The following is a 22,470-nucleotide window of genomic DNA, read 5'->3' as shown; positions in this document are numbered from 1 at the left end:
TTTCTCCCCTTGTTTCAGCTCTAGATATATATTTATAAAGGCGACTCGTGCGAATTAGCAGCATTCCTCTCCTATTGAGTCAAAAGCCTCGGCACGAATAGAGGCGCTTCATGGAAAAAAAGAGAGAGGGAAAAAAAGAAGGTGAGTCGTGCTGAAAAAAGCAACAGGGTAAAAAAAAAAGAAAGAAAGAAAAAAGCACCTAAATCTCCCTTTTCCTTTTAAAGCTGTGTTCCTGGGAGATGGGCAAGCGCAGTTATTTTAAACCTGATCTCGGCAGCCCGGCGGCGAGCGGGGCGCGGGCAAGGTGGCGGTGACGCCGTGGTGACGTGGGGACCGGGTGGCACTGGGTGATGTCGCAAGCCGTGGTGCGCGTTGCTGGGCGATCTCGGGGCACGTAGGCTGGTGGCTTCCTGAGCCGGGGGTGCCCACTTCCCCAGCCGCGGCGGGCAGGATCGGGCCCAGCAGAGGTAGGCTCCTCGGCTCTAAAACCATGGGGGACAGTTGTGCCACCACCCTGGGCCGTTGCACCCCTGCCAACGCAGGATATATCTAACATTTGCATTTTATATAAGTATATGCTAAGAATATAAGCACCGAAGGGTGCTGTGGGGTTTGGATGGGTGCTGGGGGAAAGCAAAGCTGTGGGGATGGTGGGTGCTGGAAAAGCACATCTACAGGCAGTGAGGACAGCAGCGAGGGCGGTGTCACTGCTGGGTACACAGAGCGCGGCCACAGCCACGACGGGGCTTTGCCACCATCTCCGTCCCCAAAGCAGAGGGGAAGGGGAGGCGGGGACGGGGTTGTGGGTGGATGAGGAAGCGGAGGCTGCGCTGTGCCGTCACCGGGGCGTTCACAGGGCCAGCCTGGAGCACCTAAAGACCTCTGAGCTATTGGTATTTCATTCATTAATCTGCTTTAATAAACACTGAGGGGAGCGTAGCACCTTCGAGCAACCCGCTCCACGTGCAGGATGAGGCCCCGGCGTTTGGCCGCCATGTGCCACATCCTCCAACGTTTCCCCTTCCAGCCGCTTGCATTGAGGGTGGGACATCCTGGGGACACTGCCTGGGCACCCCGCTGTCCCCATCTTGACACCCTGCTGTCCCCATCCCAGCACCCCACAGTCTCCATCCCAGCACTGCGCTGTCCCCATCCCGGCACCCCACTGTCCCTATCCCAGCACCCTGCTGTCCCCATCTTGGCACCCTGCTGTCCCCATCCTGGCATCCCGCTGTCCCCATCCCAGCACCCCGCTGTCCCCATCCCGGCACCCCACTGTCCCCATCCTGGCATCCTGCTGTCCCCATCCCGGTACCCCACTGTCCCCATCCTGGCACCCCACTGTCCCTATCCCAGCACCCTGCTGTCCCCATCCCAGCACCCCACTGTCTTTATCCTGGCACCCTGCTGTCCCCATCCCAGCACCCTGCTGTCCCCATCACACCCTGGCAGGACGGGACGCCGCAGCTCCCAAGAAGGGGCAAATTTGAAGCTGCACAACTCCAAGCTCCACCTTAAACCCGGGGCGGGATGGGGGCTGCGGGGGCTGCTCCCCAGGGATGCGGGTGGCTGCAGCCAAGCCCTGCGGCTGCCTCTGCCAGGGATGCAGGCGGCCGGGCCTTCCCCGCCCTCCTCCTCCTCCTCCTCCTCCTCCTCCTTCTCCTCCTCCTCCCCGGGGCGGAGGAAGGCAGCCGCCCGCAGCTGGCACTGCAGGCGGTGGCCGGGCAGAGCGGCTGCTCCGGGGAGTCTGATTTCCAGCCCTGGTTATTAATAACCCCCCCCCGCCCCATGCTAAGCCCATGTGCAGCGCAGAGCCGGAGGTGCTGGGCTCCAGGGGAGGAAGGTAAGAGCCTCCCCCGGGGGGAGCAGAGAAGCGGGGGTGTCCGCCGGGGGCTCTTACTGGTGAGGGATCCTGGGGGGCATGGGGCAGGTGGGGGGGGTGCCAAACGCTGGGATGCAGGGGTGGGGTGGGGGCATCTGAGGTTCAGCACCCCCGGAGCATCCCTGGACTCTCAGGATTTGGGGGGACAGAATGGCCGCTCTGGGGTACCCAGGAGCGGTGCCCACCGCGGGGGCTCTGGGACAAGGGGCGGTGGGTGGGAAAGAGCGCCCACAGCCCGCTGAGAGGGTGGGACGGCTTCCCTTCCCGCCCGCCCCCCCGCAAAACAGAGCCGAGAACTTTGAAAAATGAGCGCTGGCACCGGAGGGGGGCAAAGAAAATCAAAGCGGAGTCTTTTCCCCACCTTTCCAGGCGCTGCCCCTTCTCCAGCCGAGGGGCTGTTGGGTCCGAGGCTGCGATGTGTCATCGCTGCCGAAAACTACCTTATTAGGAGAGAAAGTATCAGTGAAAATCACTTCTTTCCTTAAAGCTGTTGCTGCGAGGCGGCGAGTGCCAGCCTGCGCTCATTCCGTGGGGAATGACTAGACATGAGCTCAGCGGCGTGGCCGGGAGGTGAGAGCATCCTCCTGCCCAGCACACCGGCCCCGGCTCGGCCACGGGGTTCTTTTCTCCATCCCACCCCAAATAGCGCCCAGGGGGATGTGACACACGAGTATTCGGCGGTGGCAGCTGCAGGTAGCGGGGCTGGGGATAACGATGGGATGGGATGACTCTGCAAAGCGGAGCTCGCAGGGCTCCTGCTGCAGAAGCCGCCGCTCGCCCGGGCGCTCTGTGTGCGCTGCTTTGCTCCTTCTCAGCCACCCTGGAGCCCGCCTGCGCTTCAGCAGCACATTCCCTTGCCGTGAGGTTATGCCACATTGCTGTAACCCCGGCACGTTTTACTGGAAGTGCCCGTGCCGGTGGTGCACGGTGTCTGTGACACCCTGGATGTGAGATTTTGGCACGGGCACAGCTGCTGCACTGGTCTCACCCATCACACTGGTGCCACCGGAGGGGATTGACCACGACGCGGTGGCCACTCCAGTTGGCACCGGGGTAGCTCTCATTTTCAGGTCCAGGCTTGCATCCCTTGCCCTTCCTCCATCGCAGTCAGTCACTTTTAGAGGGTTTTCTTCCCTTGTTTTGGCCTGTGCCAAAGCTGACAGTTTGGCTGAAGTTGTCACCATAGTGTGCAAGGTTTGCACAGCCCCTGGGTGACACGGGGACAGTCACGGCAGCAAGAGCACCCCCAGCTCAGCCTGCTGCGGGGCACCTGCGTCTTGCAGGGTGAAGAGGGAGGTCTGGGACCTGTGACACTCATTGCCGTAGTTCACGTGTCCTCTCCTTTCCAGGGACCTGATGGCAGAGCCCGAACGCCCTTCAGAGCTGCAGCTGGATGAAGCTGGAGTATCCTCATCCTCGCAGGGAGCAGCTGCAGGTGCTGCTCCACACCTGGACCTTTCGCACAGCCCATTAGACCCAGCTTTGAGTGTGGGGGTGACGCCCTTGCACAGGGACAGCCCAGACACCTGCCAGGAGCTGCAGGCAGGCGACGGGGACACTTCCTTGGAGCTCAACATGCCAGGGTCCCAGCTGGATGAGGATGCAGCTGGGGTGGGGATCCCGCTGGATGTGGATGTGGCAGGGATCCCACTGGATGTGGATACAGAGGGAGCAGGGATCCCACTGGATGTGGATACAGAGGGAGCAGGGATCCCGCTGGATGTGGATGCCGGTGGGACAGGGATCCCGCTGGATGTGGATGCAGATGGAGTAGACATCCCGCTGGACGTGGATACAGAGGGAGCAGGGATCCCACTGGATGTGGATGCAGATAGAGTAGAGATCCTGCTGGATGTGGATGAGGCAGGGATCCCACTGGACTTGGATGTAGGTGGGACAGGGATCCCGCTGGACGTGGATGCAGGTGGAGCAGGATTGCCGCTGTACATGGACACAGACGGGGCAGGGGTCCCAACCAACACAGACACAGACGGGGCAGGGATCCCTCTGGCCATGGATGCAGAGGGGGCAGGCAACCCCCCGGATGCAGATGGCGTGGAGCATCAGTGCCTGACCCTGGAAGAGCTGGGGGAATACTTCCAGGAGTGCATCGAAGCCGTGGAGCAGCTGGAGAAAGAGCGGGACAGCCTGATCGCGGAGCTGGCGCAGCTGCGGGAGCCGGCGCTGCAGGAGATCCGCCATGCCCACGAGGAGATCCAGGCCGCCTGCCGGCTGCTGGCCAAGGTGGAGCTGGAGAGGGACAACCTGAAGGATGAGATCCGGCAGATCAAGCAGAAGCTGTTCAAGGTGACGAAGGAGTGCGTGGCTTGCCAGTACCAGCTGGAGAGCCGGCGGCACGACCTCTCCCAGCACGCCGCGTACCGGGGCGAGCTGGAGAGCCAGGCTGGGCAGCTCTCCGGCGAGCTGTCCCGCCTCAAGGAGACCTGTGAGAAGGAGAAGGAGGTTTTGAGGCAGCGGCTGGAGACGCCGCCGTGTCGGCAGGATAACCTGTACCTGCAGGAGAGCCGCCGGCTCTCCATGGAGTTCGAGAGCTTCGTGGCAGAGAGCCGGCGGGGTTTGGAGGAGCATTACGAGCCCCAGCTGCTGCGGCTGCTGGAGAGACGCGAGGCGGGGGCCAGAGCGCTGCAGGAGATGCAGGGGGAGATCCAGGGCATGAAGGAAGCCCTGCGGCCCTTGCAGGGGGAGGTCAGCCGCCTGCGGCTGCAGAACCGCAGCCTGGAGGAGCAGATCGTCCTCGTCAAGCAGAAGCGGGACGAAGAGGTCGGGCAGTACCGGGTACGTGCCCTGGGCACCCCTTGCGCACTCATTTTTAGAGGGCACAAGTCATTCTTTGCAGCCGGTGAAATGTGGATGCTGAAAGTCTTTGCTTGTAGGGCCGAGGGGAGGAGCGGGGTGGATGAGGAGGGCAATGAGGTGGAATATCTCCTGCTGGTTGATGTCAAAGGCATCCCCAGGTGAAGCAGCAGCCCCTGGGCAAACCCGAGGTTACAGGGATGCAGCGGGAAAGTGCTGGGACCAATGGGCTGCCAGGAAAAGTTTATTCCTGAATATATTCTCACTTGGGTTTGACCTGCCCCTTGGAAACAGGACGAGGCGGAGGGGACAGGGTTTTCCTTCCCAGAGTGGGCAGAGCTGAGCGATGCTGCTGAGCACGGGCACTGCACGTGGCATTTGGTAAAGCCAGGTTTAAATGGAGGTGGCTTTTCTTTAAAAGCCCAGCCCTGGCGGGGCAGATCCTGCCAGGAAGGGTCTCACCTCCTGCCTCCCGAGAGGGTTATTTCTGGCTGCATCTGGCATTTCCCCCCTCCCCAGTGCCTTGTGCTGAGGGAAAAGGCAATGCAATATCTACAAGAGCACATTTGGCAAAGAGGCTCCACAATTAATCTCCCCGGTTTCAACACTCCCTGTTCTCGGCTCGTAATCGCTGCCTCCTCCCAGCTCGGCTCTGAGCAGCTTCTGGAAGCTGCTGCCCCCTCCATCCCTTCTCCTCCCTGCCCAGATGGGGACCCGGCCACCAGTGCCCATGACGCTGCCCCCCTGCGATTTCGGGGTCCGCCCTCCTTGGAGAACAGGACTTGGGGACATCCCTGATGTGCCTCCATGTTTTCTTTTCCCTGAATTCCTTGCTTATCTTCTCCTGACTCACAGGTTTATACAGCACTGACAGCTCCTCAAAACACACACCAAGTAGTCTAGGGGACAAAACCAAGAAGCCTAAGAACCCGTCTCATCCCAGCCCAGCTCACCCCCTCGTGTGTTCTTCCTCCCCAGGAGCAGGTGGAGGAGCTGGAGGACAGGCTGAAGGAGCTGAAGAACGGGGTCCAGCTCCAGCAGCGCAAGAACCAGGAGCTGGAGGAGCTGAGGACCAGCCTGCACCGCGAGCTCTCCATCTACAAGTGCGTTGGTGTCTCCTGGGGAGGGCTGGGAGGAGGAGGATGGTGGGGAGAGCCTGGTGGCTACCGGACACCATGGACTTTTGCTCCCGGTTCCTGGGCATGCGGCCCATGAGGGAGCAAGGGGACTTAAAGCGCTGCTTTCCTTAGGAATACATGGAAAAGAGCTGAGGTTTCGGTTTGGGAAACGGTGCTGTGGATGCTCTTCAGTGAGCGAGAATTGTCTTCTTTGCATAACTCCTGGTTTCGCTCAGGTCTTCTTTATTAAATCAGATCTTTTTAAAGCTCCAGAAAACGTCCATAAGCTCACGGACTATTTTACTCACCAAACTTTGCATTGTTACGTGCTATTCCAGCCTCAGCTGTACACACTCTTAACCATTTTCTGCAGCTTTCCTGTTACTTTAGGATCCTTTTCCCCCTTCTCCACTCAAACCTCACACTAGCACACTGTAAGATGTTCCTATTACAAACAGGTGTAGTTTTATTTCATCCAGGTAGGACTTTAGCACAGTAAGCACAGGGAAAGAGATCTCTGTTTCAGCCCATCATGCCATCAGCCTTTCCAGGATTTATTAAGAGTTATGACATTTACAATTCCAACCAGATCCCAACAACCTCATGTCTTTGCTGCTCGCTTCTAAATCACAGGCCTAAATCACAGCCCTATATTTAAGCCTGGGCACAGCAGCGCAGTCTCTTAGCGCCTGGCAACCTGCAGATCGCCGGCCCTGGAAGCGGCCGCGGGGCTTCTCGGGTGTCAGGACACTCCTCAGGTTTCACATTTGCACCGGGGACCTCAGAGTTAAGAGCTCACACCAAAAACGACATTCCCTTCTGGTATAGCTGGTTTGTTTGCCAAGGGCTGCGCTCACAAGACCGCGCACCGAGCCAGTTTCGGCGTTTCCTAATCACTTTTCTTCCACGCAGCGAAAAGAAGATGCAGAAATAGCACGTCCCCCTTCCCTGTTTTCTCCTGCCAGGCGCTTTATGTAAAGCTTCAGTAACCTAAATTTACTTTCTACCCACACAGGGGCTGCTTAGAAATCTACGGCCACCTTTGCAAGTCAGAAGAAAAAGCGGAACAGGACTGTTGAACACTGAGTTTTCCTCCATAGGACAGAGTATCTGCTGGGACGTCTCCGCTGCTCCTGCCCAACGTGCAGCAGTTGCACCAAGTCAGAATTACCAGAAAAATCACTTGTATTTCTCAAGGTGCTGCTGTTGATCGTGTAATGAAACTGCTTTTCCACCGAGGAGCAGAGAAAATAATACTTGCACTGAACAATGGACAGATATGAAGAATAACAGATGTATGTTTTGCTGTGCTTGGAAAAACAAATGTATCTTGTCTTGTTCCATAGGTGGATTGTGTGAATTGCACAGGAATTATTGTGCTGGAAGCCACTGTAAAGGGGTTGATTTTCAAAGTTTACATGCAAGAGAAGCTTTATCCTTTTAACAGGATTCTTTCTTTTGTATTTCAAGGGTCTGCTGTATTGTGACATGCTCCACCGTGGAGACTAGAAACGTTTGTGGAGGTTTCCACTTCATATAAGTCTCACACTGAAAATAAAGGTCAGAGTTTAAGGAGCCTTTTAATTCTCAAAGCTGTGTCTTAAAGAGAAAATAACTTGTCTGTCTCAGTGAGGCACTTGTAAGGTATCCAACTAGTCATGCTGCAGGGTAACAAAACAATAAAGTTGTGTGTCAAAAGCTAAAGGGAGACCCAAAATCCAGGCAGGTGGCACACTTAAGTGCATTCTTCACTGACTGGGGATATTAATTACTCATTTACTTGTTTCACAAAGAAAGCAGCAGAAAAAAAGAAGGGGAGAATCCCACAAAATCACACAGAATGGACTGGGTTGGAAAAGCCCTCAGAGATCACCCAGTCCAACCCTTGGTCCAACTCCAGTCTGTTTACTAGATCATGGCACTAAGCGCCATGTCCAATCTCAGTTTCAAAACCTCCAGGGCCGGTGAGTCCAGCACCTCCCTGGGCAGCCATTCCAATGTCTGACCACTCTCTCTGCAAAGAATTGCTTTCTCATCTCCAGCCTCAATTTCCCCTGGCAGAGTTGAAGCCCATGGCCCCTTGTCCTATTGCTGATGCCTGGGAGAGGAGACCAATCCCCACCTGGCTAGAACTGCCCTTCAGGTAGTTCTAGAGAGTGCTGAGCTCAGCTCTAAGCCTCCTCTTCTCCAGACTGAACAAGCCCAGCTCCCTCAGCCTCTCCCCATAGGGCTTGTGTTCCAGTCCCTTCCCCAGTCTTGTTGCTCTTCTCTGGACCCGCTCCAGCACTTCAATCTCTTTCCTGAGCTGAGGGGCCCAGAACTGAACACAACACTCCAGGTGTGGCCTCCCCAATGCAGAGCACAGGGGAAGGATCACTGCCCTTGTCCTGCTGACCACGCCAGTTTGGATACAGGACAGGACACCATTGGCCTTCTTGGCCACCTGGGCACACTGTTGGCTCATGTTGAGCTTCCTGTCCATTAGTCCCCCAGGTCCCTTTCTGCCTGACTGAAGGCAGAAGCGTCCACATGTTAAAAACTGTTGCAACACCTGGTCTCGGAGTTACACTTTAGTCTCAAATTAGTTAATACAGAAGAGAAAAATCACAAAAATCACAACCCCACACAGCATTTACGTAGAAAAAATTTATTCCATCTGAAGCACTTACACGCAATTAGTCATGAGGAGCATGGAGAGGAAGAGGTTGCTGGTGGAACAGGACACCCCAGTGGGAGATGCGCAGGAACTAGTGGCCTAACTCCTAAAAAAAGTAGTTCATCCACGTTTAATTTGCTTTACAGATCCCAGCTACCAATGCTGTTTGAGGTTAGCGGGCACGCCGTCCATGGTACGTCAGCTGGTAGGAACACACACCTTTACAACTCGGTGGCCCCAAGGTTTTAAAAACCATTTCACAGAAAGGAAAGAAATATATGTGAAAAACACAGCTCGAGAAACACACAATAGAGCAAAATACATGGAAGGCAAACACCACTCTGCGGGAATAGCTAACGGATCCAAACCGCTGTCAACCAGCGATGGGTGCAAAGGGAAAGGAAGGAAAGAAGGAATGCAAAACCCAGAACTGCCAGTAGAGACAAAAAATATATAGAAATTTAACTTTAGCTGAAGTCGGGATCTGCAGAGGCAGAAAAAGCCACAAGGTACAGATGAACTAAAGGAACCCCAAGACCTCAGAGCTGTACTGAAGAGGACAAGACCTTCCGCGCTCCAGTTCTGAACTGCCAGTGGATTAACGCTTGTATCATCTCCATTGGCTCAAACACACTCTGGCAGCTTTAACTTTTGTTTAAATTAGGCAAAACCCACAGCTGCAGCAAGCTAAAACAGAAGAAAACAAATCATCCAACCCAAGTTTGCTCTGTGTGATGAAGGCGGCTAAAATGGGACAGGCAGCCCCGCGCAAAGAGGCTGCTGGGGGATATGGGAGCGAGGAGCTACGCACAGCACCAGCGGAGCGGGGCTGAGCCCTTTTTTAGGGAGTCCTCCCCGTCTGGGTTGAAAAGAAGCCACCTGTGGATGTGATCTACAGAAGGATGGCTGAACACAAAGTCTACGTGTGTCTCAAAACCAGTGTTAAGTCAATATCAGGGTTGAGAGGGAAGAGAACGAAACAGACTAAAAACAGGAAAGGGTTGTTGTTTAGGAGCCTTGACCTTCTGGATCCACGCTTCCTTCGGGGTCTTCATCATTATAAATGTTCTCCGCCTGCAAGACACAGAGGGAGGAACTGAAGAAGCATTTTGCCACCACACTGAGCAGGATTCCATCTGCTAGAACGCAGGTTTTTCATCTGTATCACCCATCCCCGGTCCCTCAAGACCAATCAATATTAAAGAAGGAGCACAATGAGCCTTTTTTAACAGCCGTGTCTCCAGAACACTCCCTAACATCTTCCCAAACAACTCACCATTTGCCAGACTTGCATGATATTATCTTCTGATACAGAACAAATTACCCAGGGCTCATTCGGATTCCAGGAGAAATCAGATATCTTTGCAGTATGACCACCATGAATAAACTAGTATTGGGGAAAGAAAAAAGGGGAATGTTTTCAAATGTACATTGCAGAGCTGAATAATAGGTGAGAACAAGCAATGGGATTCCAAAGACTCACCAACAGCTCTGGGGGACCATCCTCAGCATCTTCAGGGGACTGCTCTTCTCCAATTTTACTGTAAAAATAACAAAAAAAGGAGGAAAAATGAAAAGGTTGGGGTTTACTTGGTTGGTTTTTGAAGTGTAATGTAATTTATCAATAATATTTTGTCAGGACAAGGTGGCAAATTCAGGGTTTACCTCAAGTCCCAGACGTTTAGCCTGCGGTCAGTGCCACTGGAGGCCAATATAGTTTCGTTATGGGGAGACCACTGAACCTACAGACGAGGATCAATTTTGACAAGGAGTTAGTTTGAAGAAGCTGTAACATGACAGACGTTCCCAATAAACTACAGATTCTTTAAGCCGTAGGTACGGTTTACAGATGAAAAGAAATCGCTGTAATTAACTGCCCAAAAGCTCATATTTACTACTTCTGCTGGAGATGAATCTCTCCAAAACACAGCACTTAATAGGATCACAGGACTGGAAAAGAACACATAATTCTGCACGCTAAGCTGACATTAAGATTCCACGTGTAATTCTATTTTGAGGTAACTACAGTCTTAATAATCCTTCCACAAGAAAAAATAAATCGACATATTTTTCTCCTGAGCAAGGCATGAGTTGGAGATGGAAATACTATTTCTGCTCAGCATATATTACCAGTGATGTGAACATTCTATATTTACACCAGCAAAATGAGCGATTGTTCATTGTCACAGGATGTTCTGGTGATGCACAGTGATGGGCACTGGGTGAACCTTCCTACAGGACCAAGCTGAGATGAAAACGCTGCAGCCATCTCATCTGATCTCATGGTGCCTCCCTTCTTCAATCTGCCACCATGAATAATTGACATTTCCTCCGCACTGCTAGCGTTTCACCTTGTGTCGTGGCTAAAGCTCTCAACCATTTCCTCGTTATTTTGCCTCTGGCTTTCTGGACACTCTTATCTGTTCTGGAGCCCCACAGAGCACTACACGGCTCACCAAGAAGCCAGAAAATTATAAGCGGAAGAGAGGAAAGAATGTTTGAGTTTTAATTTCCTAAAAACAGAGTCGAAGAGAATATTTTTCATCTTTCCCAGAGAGCTGAGTAGAATTGTCTACGTGTATAAAAGATATTTTGTTATACCTGAAATATTTCATCTTTATGTGATTCAAAAGAGTGCAACTTCAGTTTCAGGTTCCTCAAGTCCCATAGAGCAACAGTCTGGGAAAAAAAATACAAACCAATTTTTTGTTGAAGTAACCAATATATACAACCAGACTTCTGCATCAGAAACTAAAAAACTGCGTTCCAAATTCAAGGCAGAGGTACCTTATCAGCTGATCCCGTAGCCAGGATAAACTCACTGTAGGGATTGAAGGAGAGGCAGTTGACTTCAGCTGTGTGGGCGTCCACGGAATGACTGGGTTTGGAGGTGTTGTTCGACCGAGTGTCCCAACTGCACGCGGAAAACACAGAATGGAAACAAAAGTTTATACCCCATTTTACTGAGGGACTAAGGAGCAGATGGGAAAGCAAGAGGGACAGAAGCATTTGTTTTCTGAAGACATTACCCCACTTACATCATGAGTTTCTGATCATCAGCAACAGATCCAAAGAGAGACTCGTGGAGCAGGTGCCAAGATACATCTTCCACTACTGCTGTGTGCCCTGTGAAGATGGTCTTTGCATCCACCACTTTGCCTTCTTTTGGAACAGCACTGATATCCCACAAGCAAATGGTCTTTAAAAAAGCAAAACATTCGGAAACATTGCATCTTTAGACAGCCACTCTCCGCACCTCCCCTCCCTCTCTAAACAAAATAACACTTTGGACCCTCGCCAAGGGACACAGAGCGCAGGTTGTACCCCAGCTGTATTTAAAGTACTCACATGATCATCAGAAGCGCTAAGCAAATGCCCACTGAGGTTTGGGTTCCACGACAGCCCGTACCCTTCCTTCTGGTGCCCACGGAGACGCAGATCAGGGTTACACTCTCCAGAAGGGTCTGTAAAGAGGCAGCGTAAGAATTTCAGTGCCTACTATCATTCCCAGTACATCCCAGAATACCTGGCATTAAGTGTTACTGTGCTTTACTAAACTTTGCACTGACATTTTCAACGGCTGGATGGAACAACAGCAGCTCATCTCAGTTACTGCTTAAAAACGCTCTGCTGGTGCGACACTTTTCCTTGTCTCATCATCTCCAACTGCACTTTGAGGACGCCACTTCTGATCCAACCCGCACGTGGCAGAACTAGTTACTCTAAACGACCTTGACGAGTTCATTGGTAAATGACTGTTCATATCCTTCCAGGACAACAACTCAGCTACCCAGCAAATCATAAAGTCTCTAAAAAGCCACCTTCCAGCACCTCAAATACCAAGACATGCAGTAACAAGATACACAGTAAAACACCAAAAGGCAAAAAGCGTACCCTTCTACTGATAGCTACTGAATACCCATTGCTTAAGCTTCAAATAAAACAACCGTCTACACTAAACACCCACTTTCCCCTGAAATCACACATAAGATGCAATCCACAAAACTTTTAAACCTGTTTTTCGCTCCATTTTTTTAAGGAAGGGCTGGCTGATCTCTGAAGCACAAACACAACATAAAAGCACCTGGTTTGGAGGGGTGTTTGGTGTAATCAAAGACGAGGACATCGCTGGATGGAGTCTTTGTGGCGATGATGCACGGGTTCTGCGGCATGTAACGTGCTCTGTTCACTTCTCCCTCGTGATTTATCTTGATTTCAATTTCAATTTTCCCACTAACTGACCCAAAGCCTCCAAACTCTGGAAATAAGAATTCAGTAGTTGTAAACAACGAGGCAATTTCAGATCAAGACACGAAGATCCGGACCCAACGACTGGTACTACCAAGCACTTATGAGAAGTGTTTAACTTGTAGCAACGCTGACAGCCAGCTAAGATTACAGAAAGCATCAAATTCAAGTCTGATATACTGAACAAAATACAATTATCTTTTTATCCAAGAGGGGCTGGCACAACTATGAGGCAGCAGAATTCAGACAAAAAAAGAACATTTGAAATATTACGCTCCTCTGAAATAAAACATTCTTTTACATGAGTGACTTTCTCACTGGAAGAGTTTATGTCACGCTAAAGTGATAAGAAAAATACCAATAAGCAGTACTCCATGAAATTCAGTGTTGATTCCTGATGAGAAATAAGGAGGGGTGAGTCTTCCCCACACACTTTTACAATAAGGCTGCCACCTTCTTTTTTCATCATTATATTAAGACGTTACGTCCATTCAAATTGCATAGTATTTGTCTATTAAGTAAAGGTACCACTTAGAAATAAATGGATCAGTTTAGAAGTAATATCCCAAGTTTGCTGCCTGAACTTTAAGGAGAGACAAATAATCTATTGAGAAGGGAAAGCAAAAATGGTTAAAACTCCCGCAGCCCATGTTTTGGGTCTCTTACCTCCTTTCTCACTATCATAGTGTGAAGCATCAAACTGCGCATCGTCGTTGGGCAACTGCACACTCGCTATCACGAGATGGTTTTGTTCATCTGAAGTGTGGGTGCCGAGCACTAACCGGTGGATACTGAAATCTTTGCCCTCGGGTCTGCAGGGAAAGAGAGACAAAAGGAGAGGTTGACACAAATACTGAGCTGATTACAACGCTTTTTGATGACAGCTTTTTGATAACACGCTTTAATCGCTGCTCTCCTGCTCCAACACCAAACTTGCTTCCCCAGGTGGAAATCACTTATCAGAACTCAAGATCTCAATCTAAAATTTCCCCAGCACAACATTTTAACACCATAATTCCTGTGTCTTCCCTTCAGAGACCTTTGCAGCTCCTCCCGAGTGCAACTCTGAGCGGCACAAACACGCACAGCAAGCAGAACATTGTTAGGGAAACAACCCAGTGGTTATATTGATATTATATCTAGTTCTATTTTTGAGTAGTGTATTGCTTAGTAAAGGGGAGGGCGAACCTGGGAGAGAAAAACATGGAAATAAAATGTGTGAAAGTATCTTCTCAGTAACAGAAGACATTTTATCTCCCTAGTGTTCATAGTCCTCAACTTGCTGCTGCCAAGGGAAGGGTACTAAAAAGCATTTAAGATAGAAATGAATCACGTAGTGTCTTACTTTAACAAAAAGTGATCCTAGATTTACTATGTACTCTGCTTTAGGGAGAAAAAAAAAAAGGCAAAATGATCAGTTTACCTTGTAACATCAGGAAGCCACTGAGCCGTCAAGCTGGGCCATTCCAGAGCATGGGTCATTACCAAATCGTATAAGAAAGGCGTATTCTTTTTCCATATTTTATATTCTTCATTGATCACACGTTCTTCCACTGCATCATCAAAGGCTGCTAAAGGGTTTTTTTTAAAAAAAATGCATATGATTAGCCTTTATTAATATATTTACACCACATGCAAAACACTGTGAGTGGGCAACTGAATAAAGAGCCAACTACATCACACCCTGGGTTGCTGTTGGACTATTCGAGCAGCTGCTGGATGATTAAACATCCTCTGTTGCACATTGTTTCTGGATATATGGCTCAGAATCAGTATTAACCATGTGGATTTTCACCATCTCAACTGAAGCAGCATAACAAACTCGTGAAATTTGGTGCCCCGGGACCTCGTGAAGGCAAAACCCAGAGCTGTAAAGATGTTTAAACTGCTGTTCGATGGAGCACTATGGGCGCAGCCTTGAACTACCGGCTCCCAAAAGGCAGTCTTCCCCCGGTTTCTCTCAGTTTTATACCATCTGTCCCGCCCTCCCCTGGGGAAGGACGGGCAGGCAGAGCCCCGATGGCGGGGCTGGTGACATCCCTTTGTCTGCACCCCGGCACTCCCGGCTACCGGCCCGGAAAACACAAACTCCCTCCAGCCGCGGATACAACCGGATCGGAAGGTGAAGGGGGGGCCGGGCGGAGGGACCCGGGCAGGGCCCCCCATCCCCCGGGCGGTGCCGCCTCCCGACCCGTCGGGCCACAACCCCCCACCCGCTGGCCCCGGGGAGGCGGCGGCCGCGTGGCGAGACCGGCCCCGCCCCGCGCGCCCCCTGGCGGAGCCGCCCCCGCTCCCCTCACACCGGTGCCTGAGGCGGGGTTGGGGGGGGGGGGAAGGCCGGTTGCCCCGCGCCTCACGGAGCGGAGGAGGCCGCGCCGCGGGGCCTGCGCCACGCCACGCCACACCACGCCACGCCGCGAGGCCTACCTTCCTTGTCCGCCATGGCGGGGCGGGGGGGGGAAGCGGGGCGGCTGCGGGGAGCGAGGCGAGGCGGGGCGGGCTGGGCTGGGTGAGGCGGGCGGCCGGCTGCTCCGCTCCCTGCTCGGACCCCTCCGGCCGCGGCTCTATTGTTTCCTGCCCCCGCTGCGTGCCGCTCCGGCGCCGCGCACCCCTTCGCGCGCCAACGCCGGCCAATCACCGCCCGCCGCCGGGCCGTCACAGCCAATCGGCGTGAGGCGCGGGGCGGGGACGCGGGGCGGGAGAGCGTGCGCGGCGGTCACGTGGGAGAGCGGCCGGGAGGAAGGCGGGGGAGGAAGGGGCCGCTGAAGCTCCCCTGGGAGCCGCCATTTTCCGGAGGATAGGGAAGGGGAGGGCGGTGCGCGCCCCTCGCTCCGCTCTTAAAGCGGCAGCGCCCGGCACTGAGGGGCTCCTCCCGGTTGAGGCCCCGGTGTAGAAGCGGGAAGGCCCGTGGCCGCGGTTTCCTCCGGTCACCACAACTGAGGGCAGACGGTGTCGGGACAGGACCAGACTGGTGCGTGTGTGGGGCCGAGGCTTGGCCCTCCCTCCTCACAGAGCCACCCAGAAACCTTCGCAGTATCCTCACCTTGCTCTTGGGTTATTAATTATCTATCATCACTAATAACTTCTTTATTTTTTCCCCGCAATTCAGTGTAGCGGCTGGTTCCAGTCGGCCTGCTGTGGGTAACCTGGCATGATCGGTTGTGGATCTGACCATCCACAGCCAAGGCTTAACAGGTTTAAAATCAAAATGGGCTTCATCTGTGTTTATTCCCTCAGAGGACCATTGGCTTCTCAATTCTACGTTGCCCTCTGTGACATTTTTAGGCACTTACCTGAAGACAGAAACTGGAACTCCCATGTAGTTGTGTTTCTAAGCCTGACAGTAAGATCCACTCCTATTTAAAGTAGCCTTGGTGATGTTGTGTGCTACCTACTAATCTGTAATTTACGTTACTTACAGAACTCTTGGGCTCAGCTGTGCATAAATATTTTGATTCACAAAAATATTAGGAAAATTGGAATGGTTATTTTATCTGGAGATGCGGGGAGTTCTAGTCTGAAGAAACTTAGTTAATAAGCTTCTCCAATTTGTGTCTGTTAGATTTACAAATGAAAGCTTGCATGAAACTGAGCAACTCCTAAGATCTGAAAATTTGACTTTTAAATAGGGATTTGATAACAGTTCTTGCTTTAAAAACTTTTAAGGACATTGTGCAACAAAAGAAACAGGAAAACTTGGTGCTTGTGTGCCATGCCTGTGTTTCTGGGATTGAAGCCTTAAATGTAGTCCCTGTCCTAAGAAGAAAATTGATTTACTCCAGATCTTCCTTCCTGGGGTTTGGAGGCAATGCAGATTCCAGCTTGCTGTGTAAAGTACCAGTGGGCTGATTATTTTTCATTACTAAGGTATTTTATTATTTGAGAATTAATAAAATGCTTGGTGTTGTGTGAAACGAGGAAGAAGAAATGTGGTTCTTCCCAGAAAAGGCTGAAGTTCACGCTTTTCTTTAAGCACCGTAGTCCCTTGGCTTCACTGGCTGAGTGTAACTCGGATCAGCTCAGAGGCAAACGGTGTAGGATTAAATTTGGAACTTCCCTCGTCTCCCAGTGACAGTTTGGAGAGCAAACAACTCCAATGAGGTGCATTTAGTGATTCTTGAGTATCTGAGCCTGTCTACAACTTAACGAGCTGCTATTGAACGGAAAGAACTGAACGCGGAGATGATTCTCCCTTTTCTCCCGCAGCATCCCAAGTGCTGAAGCTCTCGCCGCGGTGCCCACGTTTCCTACGCCGGGAAGCGAGTGAGTTGGCCAAACCAGCAGCCATGGCAGCCGACGAGAGGGACTACAACCTGACAGAGGAGCAGAAGGCCGTCAAAGCCAAATACCCACCGCTCAATAAGAAATACGAATGTGAGCGCTTTTAACAATGTCCCGAGAGTGCAATCGTGACGGGAAGGGAGGGGACAGAAAACAGCTGGATGTGCTTTTTAGGTGCATGTGAAGTTGCTTAGTATGTTGGTATTGTGTGTGTTTAGACTGTGGGATGCATCTGCAGTTGAATTAATAGAGATATCTACATTTTTCTCTATCACCGGTAAATGCCTTTGTTGTTATGGGTGCAAAAGAAATCATAATAGAAATCAATTAGTTAAGTCTCACTTTGGAAACACTCCCCTTTCAGGCTATTTCTTAGCAAGGTGGTACATCTTTCTACCTCTTATATAGGAAGAGATATTCAAGATTGTGTTGGTCTTCCCTGTGGTGGTTTTTCTCCTACACGTACTGCTTAAAGATCAATTATCTCTCCCTCTCCCCACCCCTGCAATGTTTTCTAAGAACACATCAGGCAAGTGACAGCCCAGGGCACTCACAGGAGTTCCCAAACACATTCAGTGTTTGAGCTGTATCTGTCTGGAGGGACGGTGTCTGTTCCTCTGTTAGAATATATATTTTTGGGATGCGTTCAGATCTTTATTTGATAGCAGTGCAGAAATATGGTGACGTATTGCAATAGTCACGCTGTTCCCATAACTGGAAGAGGTTTTATTCTCCTTTTACATCTGCTGGAATTTGTTTGCTTTAGAGACCGTCGTTGAGAATCCATTAATAATGTGTGAACGATTTAAACAGCATCAGAACAATCTGCCAGTTAGAGTGACCATGGTGTGGTGTTTATTTTACATCCCAAGTTAGCTCTGTTTTTGCCAATTTGGCATTTCTCTCACTCCTCTAAATGAATATAAATATTGTTCATATATTACAAAACTTGATACATGCTTGGGATGTTAGCTCTATGTTATTAGTGACGATTACCTTTTCTTTTGTATTACATACTTCAAAAAAAACCTTCTTTTTGCAGAATGGATGGGTTTGGGTGTGGACAGGTGTATTTGTTCACTGAGCTGGAAATATTTGCAAATCTCACCCTCTACATGAATAACTTTCCATCCTGCAGACTTCAGCAAAAACTTTTGACTTCTGGTTGAAGTTTATCTTTATTACAGTTAACTTGTAGAAACCCGTTGTGTTACAACAGCCATACCTTGCACCCAGTGCTGTACGCACAGGGCACTGACATAGTTATATTATACACTGTTTTTCTGCTTGGTAGGAATAATCCAAGATTCCACCTGTGCTAACGTTTTCTTATATATTGCAAAATAGATTATCACTGTTTCACATCTGAAAACGAAAGCAAAAAGTTCTTGTTGTAACAGCAATATCTGATTTGCTTTTCTTTAGTGCTCACTTTTAAAGTATATTTGGTGATGTTGTGCCTTTTCTTTGTCGTTCCCTGCAGATTTGGATCACACCGCAGATGTGCAGTAAGTGTGGGCAGCTGGGGTTTCTCACTATGACAAATTGAGTCACTGCTTTAAGTCCGGAGTAGCTGTTGAGAACTGGTTGCAGATGTACACCTGGTGGAACTGTGAAATGTCACACACTGTGGTTTTTGATGGTCAGTTATTTCTTCTGCTCTTGGGAGAGCATTAAATCACATTTGGCTTCTTTTCTAATGTGGTGCTGCTGATTTGACTTGTGTTACTTGGAAATGTCTTTTGAAATATCCTTTTAATCTCTTCCTTTTAAACGAAATTCCTTCTGAGTAGTTCACTTTTATAAACACTTAATTTAGGAAATAACTTTCTTGTTGTCTGGTAAACCATTGATTTTTCTATATTCTCATGGTTTTTTAGGCTCCATGCCTGGGGGGACACTTTGGAAGAAGCCTTTGAGCAGTGTGTCATGGCCATGTTTGGCTACATGACCGACACCGAGACCGTGGAACCTGTGGATACAGTAGAGGTAGAGGCAGAAGGTAAGGCTGCGCTGCCTTCTATAGAAGGGGACCAAAATTTTGAATCTTTATGCGTGGTGTTGTTGCAGTTAATTAAAATCTAATTAAGCATCACTAATCTGAATCTTCTAATAGTGCAGAAGGTGTACGTTAGATATACATCTGATGTACTCTTAAAACGTTTGGGTGAGGTAAATCAGCTGTGCATCTTCTCTGCTTCAACCGTGCAGGACATGACATGTTGTCTCTTCTCTTCCACTTCTTGGATGAGTGGCTGTATAAATTCAGCGCTAATGAGTTCTTCATCCCCAGGGTAAGTGTTCTGTTTGGATCTTTTTCCATTTGTAAGTTGAGGGTATTCTCTGATAACACCAGCACTGAATTTGATGTTACTTCAGGGGAAAAAAAAGGAACACAACAGGTCACTTAATCACAGTGGAATATAACCCTTGTAAATGGGATTTACTGAGAATTTCTGCCTGAAGATAGAAGACGTTACTGACGTATTTCTCCTCTCGCTTTCTCTGCAGGAAGTGAAAGTGCTTTACATTGACCGAATGCAATTCAAAATAAGATCAATTGGGTGAGCTTAAATGATCAGTTGAGTAATTTACTGAAAATGCACCTATTGCCTTCAGAGTAACCACTCTGAAATCCCGTGATGTGCTGGCATCCTCTGGTGCTTTCTAAGAAGTGGATTGTGGAATTATTTTTTCCTTCCTTTGAGGCTTTAAAGAAAAATCTCACTGTCCTGTGCTCATCAGTGAAACTATTTGATAACTATTACCAAAATTCCAAACACCTCTCTTCTTTTTGTCTTTAAAGGTGGGGAGAAGAGTTCTCCTTACCCAAACACCCTCAGGTATGCAGTGCTTCATCTGTACTTCTACGTTGTGGGGGTAGGATGGGGAGGGGTGGTGTCTTTTAAATCGGATCTTTAAGTTTTCAAGAGATCCCAGTATAAACACATCTCACATTGAGACCATCATCAGCAAATTTGCTGATGATACCAAGTTGGGAGGGAGTGTCGACCTGCTGGAAGGCAGGAGGGCTCTGCAGAGGGACCTGGATAGACTGGAAAAATGGGCTGATTCCAATGGGATGAAGTTCAATAAGGCCAAATGCCGGGTGCTGAACTTTGGTCACAACAACCCCCTGCAGCGCTCCAGGCTGGGCACAGAGTGGCTGGAGAGCAGTCAGGCAGAAAGGGACCTGGGGGGACTAATGGACAGGAAGCTCAACATGAGCCACCAGTGTGCCCAGGTGGCCAAGAAGGCCAATGGTGTCCTGTCCTGTATCAAGAATAGCGTGGTCAGCAGGACAAGGGCAGTGATCCTTCCCCTGTGCTCTGCATTGGGGAGGCCACACCTGGAGTGTTGTGTTCAGTTCTGGGCCCCTCAGCTCAGGAAAGAGATTGAAGTGCTGGAGCGGGTCCAGAGAAGAGCAACAAGACTGGGGAAGGGACTGGAACACAAGAACCATGGGGAGAGGCTGAGGGAGCTGGGCTTGTTCAGTCTGGAGAAGAGGAGGCTTAGAGCTGAGCTCAGCACTCTCTAGAACTACCTGAAGGGCAGTTCTAGCCAGGTGGGGATTGGGCTCTTCTCCAGGCATCAGCAATAGGACAAGGGGCCATGGGCTTCAACTCTGCCAGGGGAAATTGAGGCTGGAGATTAGAAAGCAATTCTTTGCAGAGAGAGTGGTCAGGCATTGGAATGGCTGCCCAGGGAGGTGCTGGACTCACCGGCCCTGGAGGGTTTTAAACTGAGACTGGACATGGCACTTAGTGCCATGATCTAGTAAACGGACTGGAGTTGGACCAAGGGTTGGACTGGGTGATCTCTGAGGGCTTTTCCAACCCAGTCGATTCTGTGATTCTGTGATTCAATGGTATCACAGGCACTGAACTTAAAATCTCATGTTCTGCCTGTTTCTGCATCTGATACTTCCTCAGCACTAGCAAAGAGGAGGAGGAATTTGTAATATTCAAGAGGCAATCAAATAAGGGATGAGTTACTTATTCACTAGTATACCAACTTTCTTATTCATCAAAACAAATATAGTTACAGCTTTTAGGGAGGAAAAACTATGGATGATAACATTTGTAGAAGGTGATAGATACCGTGTGTTATCATGTACTGCTAGAAGGGATGTTATTCAGAGCATCCATGCTTTTGTGTCTTTTCTTTCTAGGGCACAGAGGTGAAAGCCATAACCTACTCAGCAATGCAGATCTGTGAAGACGAAAAGCCAGAAGTCTTTGTCATCATTGATATTTAACGCAAGAAAAGTGTGGTCGAGCAGATGCTTCTCATCAGCTGGCAGAAGTCCCTTGAAAAGTGTAATCCCCGAAGTGACTAAGGAATTGGCCAATTTGAGTCATAAATTGGAGGGAGTCATTGTGGGGACTGTCAGCCTGTGGATGGTGAGACAGAAATACCTGCAGGCCAGGAAAAAAAAGAGCTGGTTGGATTTTGGGGGGTGTTGAGAAGAAGAAGAGTTGTAGGGGCTGAAAGTCTCTCAGGATTGCTAGTACTCAGCTTTTAAGGCTTCTAAATGTTAGATGCTATATGAACTAAACAGAAATTAGTGGAGCTGTTAGGTAAAATAGTCTCTTTTTGTAGGGTGGCAGGAGATAATGTTCATCTACATGATTTCATTTGCAGGTTGAAGTGTTCCAATTCTGAGGTGACGTCCCTCCTCATATTATATAAAAGGTCCAAAAGACCAAAGTGGGTTGGATTTAATGTGGAAAAAATTCTGTCTGTTCAAAGGACATCTAAAAAGTACACTAATTTAAAAAACAAACACACCTTTAGATTACTTTAAAAAAAGTCATACCAGCAGGTGGTGCTGAATTGCTGTAAATAGATTTCCACATGAAATCCTAAAGCATGTGATCATGTACATGGAATCCTAATAGCTTCTGTTATCATTCTAAAAAGTATTTGCTGCCATAGAAGGGGATGTACCAGATTTTGTCGAGCAAAAGGTGATTCTCTTATTTTAAAAAGCAGATCATTTGAATCTGCTTCACTGTCTTCCTTTAGAAAGGACAATCCAGAGAATACTTTAATGTCAAAGGATAATGGACTTCACTGAATCAAAATTAATCAAAAAATAATCAAAAGTGTGTTTTGTTTTAAATCACAGGACAGCAAATGTGCGTTACCTGCCATTGCTCTGAGTAAGGGACAGTCGGTGCTGGCCTGACCGGCGGTTTTTATTGTAAATGCTACAAGTGCCTCGCCTCTGAGGGACTATCTCATTTTATTGTGTCGTAAAGGCATCTTAAATAAATCTGGTTTTATTCCTATATTGTGAAGATCTGTTTTTATTTCGATATCATGAAGACTGAGGGTTAAATTCCCTTTTATTTCTTAAGAAAGCTTCAATGCTGAAATAAGACTTTGACTGAAAGATTTGATGGATTGGTGGGTGAATAATTTTGGCCAGAGGATTTGTAACAGAAATGAATTACACTTGGGCTTTT

At 49.5% G+C, this 22,470-nt stretch overlaps 3 protein-coding genes across 12 annotated transcripts in view; 2 read left to right on the top strand and 1 right to left on the bottom strand.

The window, feature by feature from the left end:
- Positions 1-318: 318 nt before the first annotated feature.
- Positions 319-7,391, top strand: SYNC (syncoilin, intermediate filament protein). Of its 4 annotated transcripts, XM_065041715.1 has the most exons (5): positions 1,652-1,843; positions 3,232-3,517; positions 3,551-4,678; positions 5,675-5,799; positions 6,830-7,391. In XM_065041715.1, the coding sequence occupies exons 1-5, from the start codon at positions 1,800-1,802 to the stop codon at positions 6,891-6,893; spliced, it is 1,647 nt and encodes a 548-aa protein (XP_064897787.1). In that variant the 5' UTR covers positions 1,652-1,799; the 3' UTR covers positions 6,894-7,391. The 4 variants fall into 4 exon arrangements, with proteins under 4 accessions (XP_064897788.1, XP_064897787.1, XP_064897786.1 ...); XM_065041716.1 differs by lacking the exon at positions 1,652-1,843 and adding an exon at positions 319-467 and having other exon boundaries at positions 3,232-4,678; XM_065041714.1 differs by having other exon boundaries at positions 1,654-1,843; positions 3,232-4,678.
- Positions 7,392-8,445: 1,054 nt separating this feature from the next.
- On the bottom strand, positions 8,446-15,356 carry RBBP4 (RB binding protein 4, chromatin remodeling factor). 2 transcript variants are annotated; one of them, XM_065041732.1, is made up of 12 exons: positions 15,146-15,356; positions 14,142-14,289; positions 13,385-13,530; positions 12,555-12,728; positions 11,819-11,934; positions 11,509-11,669; positions 11,258-11,384; positions 11,072-11,149; positions 10,136-10,212; positions 9,954-10,011; positions 9,747-9,857; positions 8,446-9,544 (listed from the first exon to the last, which is right to left on the bottom strand). In XM_065041732.1, exons 1-12 carry the CDS (start codon positions 15,159-15,161, stop codon positions 9,479-9,481), a joined length of 1,278 nt encoding a protein of 425 aa, XP_064897804.1. In that variant the 5' UTR covers positions 15,162-15,356; the 3' UTR covers positions 8,446-9,478. The 2 variants fall into 2 exon arrangements, with proteins under 2 accessions (XP_064897804.1, XP_064897805.1); XM_065041733.1 differs by having other exon boundaries at positions 14,142-14,286; positions 15,146-15,300.
- Positions 14,688-22,470, top strand: part of ZBTB8OS (zinc finger and BTB domain containing 8 opposite strand) — a 47,066-nt gene continuing 39,283 nt past the window's right edge. Inside the window, exons 1-9 of one of the 6 annotated variants that reach the window (XM_065041754.1) lie at positions 14,688-14,840; positions 15,828-15,913; positions 16,925-17,092; positions 18,483-18,507; positions 18,880-19,001; positions 19,211-19,293; positions 19,511-19,563; positions 19,806-19,842; positions 21,171-22,296. In XM_065041754.1, coding sequence (XP_064897826.1) covers positions 17,005-17,092; positions 18,483-18,507; positions 18,880-19,001; positions 19,211-19,293; positions 19,511-19,563; positions 19,806-19,842; positions 21,171-21,257 — 495 coding nt within the window. In that variant the 5' untranslated portion in view covers positions 14,688-14,840; positions 15,828-15,913; positions 16,925-17,004 and the 3' untranslated portion in view covers positions 21,258-22,296. Of the gene's footprint in view, positions 14,841-15,403; positions 15,773-15,827; positions 15,914-16,924; positions 17,093-18,482; positions 18,642-18,879; positions 19,002-19,210; positions 19,294-19,510; positions 19,564-19,805; positions 19,843-21,170; positions 22,297-22,470 lie in introns of those variants that run through there. The other 5 variants (XR_010468165.1, XM_065041752.1, XM_065041753.1 and 2 more) reach the window with 5 other exon arrangements.

The sequence above is a fragment of the Columba livia genome, chromosome 26 (genome assembly GCF_036013475.1).
Source record: "Columba livia isolate bColLiv1 breed racing homer chromosome 26, bColLiv1.pat.W.v2, whole genome shotgun sequence".
Taxonomy (NCBI): Eukaryota; Metazoa; Chordata; class Aves; order Columbiformes; family Columbidae; genus Columba; species Columba livia.
The sequence above is the reverse complement of the archived record's forward strand: the minus strand, read 5'-3'. Positions and strand labels throughout refer to the sequence as shown.